Raw genomic sequence first — 7,981 nt, 5'->3', positions numbered from 1 at the left:
CTTTAGGATGCTACATTTTCAGATGCCATTCAATTCATTGTGTCATCTAACACTCCATCGTCTAACGCTCCATCGTCTAACGCTCCATCGTCTAACGCTCCATCGTCTAACGCTCCATCGTCTAACGCTCCATCGTCTAACGCTCCATCGTCTAACGCTCCATCGTCTAACGCTCCATCGTCTAACGCTCCATCGTCTAACGCTCCATCGTCTAATGCTCCATCATCACTCCATCATCTAACACTCCATCATCACTCCATCATCTAACGCTCCATCGTCTAACGCTCCATCGTCTAACGCTCCATCGTCTAACGCTCCATCATCTAACACTCCATCATCACTCCATCATCTAACACTCCATCATCACTCCATCATCTAACACTCCATCGTCTAACACTCCATCATCACTCCATCATCACTTCATCATCTAACACTCCATCGTCTAACGCTCCATCGTCTAACGCTCCATCGTCTAACGCTCCATCGTGTAACGCTCCATCGTCTAACGCTCCATCGTCTAACGCTCCATCGTCTAACGCTCCATCGTCTAACGCTCCATCGTCTAACACTCCATCGTCTAACACTCCATCATCACTCCATCATCACTTCATCATCTAACACTCCATCGTCTAACGCTCCATCGTCTAACGCTCCATCGTCTAACGCTCCATCGTCTAACGCTCCATCGTCTAACGCTCCATCGTCTAACGCTCCATCGTCTAACGCTCCATCATCTAACACTCCATCATCTAACACTCCATCGTCTAACGCTCCATCGTCTAACGCTCCATCATCTAACACTCCATCATCTAACACTCCATCATCACTCCATCATGTAACACTCCATCGTCTAACGCTCCATCGTCTAACGCTCCATCGTCTAACGCTCCATCGTCTAACGCTCCATCGTCTAACGCTCCATCGTCTAATGCTCCATCATCACTCCATCATCTAACACTCCATCATCACTCCATCATCTAACGCTCCATCGTCTAACGCTCCATCGTCTAACGCTCCATCGTCTAACGCTCCATCATCTAACACTCCATCATCACTCCATCATCTAACACTCCATCATCACTCCATCATCTAACACTCCATCGTCTAACACTCCATCATCACTCCATCATCACTTCATCATCTAACACTCCATCGTCTAACGCTCCATCGTCTAACGCTCCATCGTCTAACGCTCCATCGTGTAACGCTCCATCGTCTAACGCTCCATCGTCTAACGCTCCATCGTCTAACGCTCCATCGTCTAACGCTCCATCGTCTAACGCTCCATCATCTAACACTCCATCGTCTAACGCTCCATCGTCTAACGCTCCATCGTCTAACGCTCCATCGTCTAACGCTCCATCATCACTCCATCATCTAACACTCCATCATCACTCCATCATCTAACGCTCCATCGTCTAACGCTCCATCGTCTAACGCTCCATCGTCTAACGCTCCATCATCTAACACTCCATCGTCTAACACTCCATCAGCTAACACTCCATCATCACTCCATCACCTAACACTCCATCATCACTCCATCATCTAACACTCCATCGTCTAACACTCCATCATCACTCCATCATCACTTCATCATTTAACACTCCATCATCACTCCATCATCTAACACTCCATCGTCTAACGCTCCATCGTCTAACGCTCCATCATCTAACACTCCATCATCTAACGCTCCATCGTCTAACGCTCCATCGTCTAACGCTCCATCGTCTAACGCTCCATCGTCTAACGCTCCATCATCACTCCATCATCTAACACTCCATCATCACTCCATCATCTAACGCTCCATCGTCTAACGCTCCATCGTCTAACGCTCCATCGTCTAACGCTCCATCGTCTAACGCTCCATCATCTAACACTCCATCGTCTAACACTCCATCATCTAACACTCCATCATCACTATATCATCTAACACTCCATCATTACTCAATCATCTAACACTCCATCGTCTAACACTCCATCATCACTCCATCATCACTTCATCATCTAACACTCCATCATCACTCCATCATCTAACACTCCATCGTCTAACGCTCCATCGTCTAACGCTCCATCGTCTAACGCTCCATCGTCTAACACTATCATCTAACACTCCATCGTCTAACACTCCATCATCTAACGCTCCATCGTCTAATGCTCCATCGTCTAACACTCCATCGTCTAATGCTCCATCGTCTAACGCTCCATCGTCTAACACTATCATCTAACACTCCATCGTCTAACACTCCATCATCTAACGCTCCATCGTCTAACGCTCCATCGTCTAACACTCCATCGTCTAACACTCCATCATCTAACACTCCATCGTCTAACACTCCACCATCTAACACTCCATCGTCTAACACTCCATCATCTAACGCTCAATCGTCTAACACTCCATCGTCTAACGCTCCATCGTCTAACGCTCCATCGTCTAACACTCCATCATCTAACACTCCATCGTCTAACACTCCATCATCTAACACTCCATCGTCTAACACTCCATCATCTAACACTCCATCGTCTAATGCTCCATCGTCTAACACTCCATCGTCTAACACTCCATCATCTAACACTCCATCATCTAACACTCCATCGTCTAATACTCCATCGTCTAACACTCCATCATCTAACACTCCATCGTCTAACACTCCATCATCTAACACTCCATCGTCTAACACTCCATCGTCTAACACTATCATCTAACACTCCATCATCTAACGCTCCATCGAGTTCATGAGGATGCAAGACGACTAGTTTATGCAGCATCTGATCATAAGGCTCCTGACCCGAGGCTCCAGACCCGAGGCTCCTGACCCGAGGTTCCAGATTCGAGGCTCCTGACCCGAGGTTCCTGACCCGAGGCTCCTGACCTGAGGCTCCTGACCTGAGGCTCCTGATCCGAGGCTCCAGACCAAGTCTAACACACATAAACCCTGTGTCATGTGACGTGAGATCCCGCCTTTGTTCAATGTGAAAAAACATCACCAGGACAAAAAAGGCGTTACCAGGACAACACAAACCCAGAACTAGCCTCAGGCACTTGAAAAAAAGAGAAAAGAAAGGTCAATTGGCTAAAACAAAGAGGTGACGTAGCGGTTATCTAAGGTTTAGCACGATTAAAATTACTACAACATTCAAGTGAAAGACAGGTTAGTTTGACCGACTGATGATGTAATAGTAATAGTAATAGTAATAGTAATAGTAATCCTGCTGAAGAATGAAGTCAGATGCATAAACAGGCTCCTGAGCAGTTATTATTCAAAAGTTTGCTTCTGTGTTTTTGGAGCAGCGCCACGGTAACATGCTGACCGCCTCCACCCACGTCCAGCTCCACCCACGTCCACCCAATCCAAATGAATAGAAATGACGACAGGGACAGAAAACTTCCTTCAAAACTTGTCTCCAGACTGTATACATTTTTTAAAGTGTTGACAGGAATGATTTATTGTGCATTAAACACAAGTGGGAGCCAGAGTAAGAGCAAGGCTGATGTCTCTTCACATTCTTCTACAGCTCAGAACACTGACGTCTGCACAGTGCTGCAGACTTTCATCATGCTCATGTGGAAGTGTGTGAGAATTAGACTTAAAACATTGCAACGGGAATGAAATAAATGTTTAGCTATGATGTTCCTGATGACGCAGGCACAATGTTCTCAGCTCTCAGCTCAAGAATGATGTTCGGATGAAGGATTTTTATCAGATTAAAGTGATGTTGAGACAAGCAAGAAAGAAAAAACAAGAAATTGGGTGAAAAGTGAACCTTTAAGATTGAAACAGTGGATGATTTTGTGGAATAAATGTGACAAAATGGACTGCATAAAAGTCACTCCAAAGTATGATCTGTTAAGCTTTTCTAGAGCCCTACTGATTGTGTTTTCTGATTTCTTTTTTATGTTTGCTAAACTTTGAAAAAGCAAACAAATAAGGCCCACTCTGTCTTTAGTTCTTTATCAGTTAAAACTAAGTAGGACTCAAGAGTTCTGCTCCAGAGCAAGTTTGAGATGCGCTCGGGTCGACACAAGCCACAGTTCAAACAGACGGATCAGGGGCACAAAAGTGAGAACAAAAGTGTCTCATATTCCATTAGAACCACGACGTCCCATGACCTGCGTCCAGCCTCATGTTTTCATACAGTAAATGCAACATTAAGTTCCAATAGTGTTTCTAGAGCCTCGATCTGTTCTGCAGAAGAGCAGGAGGAGGACTTCAGGTGACGCTGGAGCAGGGGCGGAGCAGGGGCGGAGCAGGGGCGGAGCAGGGGCGGAGCAGGGGCGGAGCAGGGAAAGTAATGAATAAATATAGCCGCAAGCGGCAATGATTGACCCTTGCCTACGCCACGCTGCTGCCCCAATCTTCCTCCTTTTATTACACCTACTGCCAAATCCGTGGCATCATTGCGCCTTCTCTCCTTTACTTTACACATAGAGGCATTATTGTGGACTGAAATGTTCAATATTGTGTGTGTTATTGGCCCTCAGTACAATGATGTTATTGCATTTTTGCATTGCATGTTTATATGGAATGAGCATTAGAGCGACTTAGCGCAAACAAGTCTTCGCACTCGTTTAATGTGCACTTAGTGTTCACCCCTAAAATGCACCAGAAAACAGAAAATATGTTTTAGTTGAAAACTTCCACTTGGTGATGTATGCAAACTTTATCAAATATAATGTATTTTAAAGGACAAGTATTAACATTATTTATTTTGTTATTAGTCTTTAAGCACGCTGTGAGTACATTTCATCTTTATGAAAACAAAATGATATTTACATCGCTGCTGTTTCCCACAGGACTAACTACATTTTGGCCCCATCTACTGGTGGCAGAGGGAATTAATCAACTGGAAAGTTTTCACAGGGGTGACAGAAAGCTACGCAGTTGTACCGATCGTGATTAGACGGGAAAAGATAAATGCACTGAACAAGTCAGTCCTCTGCAGCCACTAGATGGCACCAAAACTAAGTTAGTCCTGTGGGAAACAACAGAGATCCTGTTGTAATTTTGTTTTTTATTATTTGTATCTATTTTTTTCTCTAAAACACAATATGCCAAACTAAAGGTACTCAATGGCATGTTTACAGGCTAATAACAATAACAATCATTTATAATATGTGTCCTCTAAAAATCACTTCAGAAATAGTCACCTTAAGGTTGTGTTAGTTTTTCCTGGAAGGACAGAGGATGCTGGGACATCGTCCCTCGCCCCCACAGACATTGCTTTTCACTGTCACCCTCAGAGGAAACTGATTTTGGGCGTTACAAAAATAAATTTAATTGAATTGAATTACAAACATGAAAACCCTGCCACTTTTTCCCACGTTTGAAGAAGGGTTGAGTATTTCTGCATAGGGCACCTAAAGGCCCCGCAGCAGCGGCCCCGGCCCCGCAGCAAGGGATCCAGAATGATGAAACGTTAGGACCGTGTCCACAGTAATAATTAACACCAAACTAAATATTCTATCGTTTGTGTGGTTCAGCATGGTCACATGGTCAGATGGTCACATGGTCAGATGGTCACATGGTCACATGGTCCAGTCCATGTGTGGCACTGACCGTATGAGGAGGCGTTGAAGAGCTCGATGTTGAAGAAGATATAGCTGCCGTTGGTCAGACTGTGTCTGTGAGCCGCCAGCATCACGTCACGGATCCGGTCAGCCCCCATGCACATGATGACCACTGCAACACAGAGTCACAGGTGATCGCCATGGAAACACACGCATCACCACGGAAACACGCACTTTTACTCATGCCATCGCGGATACACAGTTAGGCTACGTTTACTCATGTTACCACAGAAACAAGATCGAAACAGCAGATTCAATAGTCACAGTTAAGAAATCACAAAGACAAAACTGATTTCATAAACTTCCGAATATAATGTCTTACTTTGCATTAAACCCTTTCCACGCAAAAATATGAATATTGAAAGGACTTGAAAGATTAATCTTAATTTCAATAACTTTGATTAGTAGAGCTATGTTTGCTTGATGGAATTGATGGCGTTTCTGACTTATTTCAAGCCAAATTATGAATGGTATAATAATTAATTGGTTGAGACTTTTTTTTAGTTAATAGTACATTGGATTTGATTTAATATATTTGCACATACAAAAAAATCAAATGTATACAACAATAAAAAAGATGATGTGCAGGAGAGAGTGATAAGACTCCTCACATTCATATATTACATTTCATATGATATTTGATATTTGTATGAGTTTGTATGAGATGTAAATTTGAATTGTCTTTTTAAAACAATCAAGTGTAGAAATGGATTTAAGAGCAGAAGCTCAATGATTGGGCCCCTGTGCTTCTTTTGATTATTTGTAGTTCTGCACGAGGAAAGATCAAAGTCTCTGCAGAAAGTGTTCAAATGAAATATTGTCAAGATGAAGACATTGGCAAATGTATTTTCTTATTTCACGCTAAATGTTCTTGTAACCTCAAAGTCTGAAATACATTGAAACCACTGAAATATTTTAAGTCACATGAGCGATTAAATCTAAAATGTCAAAACTTCTCAGATTGAATGCAATATTCTGAATTCAGAGTTTTAAGCAAGGCTAGATATCATTTTTTGCAGCGTAGTTCAGACCTTTAAATCTGTTTAAAGTTATTGCTACTGGACGTGTTCAAAATGAAAAATCCAAATGTAATTGTTTGTTGGAAAATGTAATATGTGTTTCCAAGATTATTCAGAATGAAACGTTGAATTTAGTTTATGACCATGTCATAACAACACTCCTAAAAAACACTGCGTGAGTGAACAGAAAGGCCCCACCCGGGACTGGGCCCCACGCCACCCGGGACTGGGCCCCAGGCCACCCGGGACTGGGCCCCAGGCCACCCGGGACTGGGATCCACGCCACACGGGACTCCCCACGCCACCCGGGACTGGGACTCAGGACCTTCTTGCTGTGAGGTGAGTTCTCAAACCACTGCGTAACTTTGCCGCGTCTTATGTGTGCATACATAATAGTGTGAGCACAGGTCAGGGCAGTGGACATGTGCTGGACACAGTGGTCACTGACCTTCAGTGTCAGAGATGCTCTGCACCACCTCCTCCGCGTCCAGACGCTCCTCTTCGTACACGTGGTACGTTTTCACATTGAAGCCGCTCATCAGGTGGAAGACGCCCTCCAGGGTGAAGTAGCAGTTCCGCTCCTGACGGTCGTCCTCGTACATGAGCAGAGCCGAGCTCCAGGAGAAGTGTTCGAACATCGCGCTGAAAGTCTCGGCCATCTTCACGTAGGACGGCGCGATGCGCGTGAGCTGCGAGTACTCGGAGCTCTTGTCGCTGAAGCCCGTGGCCAGCGCACCTGCGGACAGCACCGGGATGTGCCAGTGCGACGCCAGGCGCACAACCGCGGCCGCCTCGTACTCACACACCGGCCCCAGGATCACGTCCGGCCGCCGTGAGCACGACCTGTCCATCAGGGAGAAGAAGGCTGCGTTCACACAGTCCGACTCCTCAAAATGGATGTTGAAATTGGTGTCGGAGAGCGCTCCGCCGCGCGCCCGGAGCCTCTGCTGCGCGTAAAGGATCGCAGGGGCCACTCTGGCGCGTGAGAAAAGGTACGAGTTATTCTGGGGCAAGAAGACCAGCACGTCCACGTCCTCGCAGAAGCACGGCGCGAGCAGGACAGCGCTGACCACTGCTCCAAAGTACGCGTAGACTGCGTTAGAACGCATCTTACAGGCGCGTCTGTGTCCGAGTGTGGCACACCGGGCAGCGCACACACGCACACACACACACACGCGCGCGCAGAGACCGAGCCTGATCCAGGGGCCCACAGGTCCACATGTACAGGCTGCAGATACTGGGGCTCTGTATTTAAGTGAGTTCAGGCACCACACACGAAGCCGCGGCTCCTGGATTGGACGCATCTTTTCACGATTATTACTGCGTCATTTGAGATCTTCCCACTTCCTTCTTAAAGTGACATGGCAACGGCTGCACCGCCCCTGACCAATGCAAC

General features: G+C 45.7%; 1 protein-coding gene across 1 annotated transcript in view; it reads right to left on the bottom strand.

Annotated features, from left to right (window-relative positions):
* Positions 1-7,700, bottom strand: part of npr3 (natriuretic peptide receptor 3) — a 30,425-nt gene extending 22,725 nt beyond the window's left edge. The window contains exons 1-2 of the mRNA XM_072432724.1: positions 7,034-7,700; positions 5,556-5,678 (exon numbers count right to left, since the gene is read on the bottom strand). Coding sequence (XP_072288825.1) covers positions 5,556-5,678; positions 7,034-7,694 — 784 coding nt within the window. The 5' untranslated portion in view covers positions 7,695-7,700. The remainder of the gene's footprint in view (positions 1-5,555; positions 5,679-7,033) is intronic.
* Between the last annotated feature and the right edge of the window lie 281 nt (positions 7,701-7,981).

The sequence above is a fragment of the Eucyclogobius newberryi genome, unplaced genomic scaffold (genome assembly GCF_026437365.1).
Source record: "Eucyclogobius newberryi isolate DKJ021-1_F unplaced genomic scaffold, fEucNew1.0.hap1 SCAF_6, whole genome shotgun sequence".
NCBI classification, from domain to species: Eukaryota; Metazoa; Chordata; class Actinopteri; order Gobiiformes; family Gobiidae; genus Eucyclogobius; species Eucyclogobius newberryi.
The sequence above is the reverse complement of the archived record's forward strand: the minus strand, read 5'-3'. Positions and strand labels throughout refer to the sequence as shown.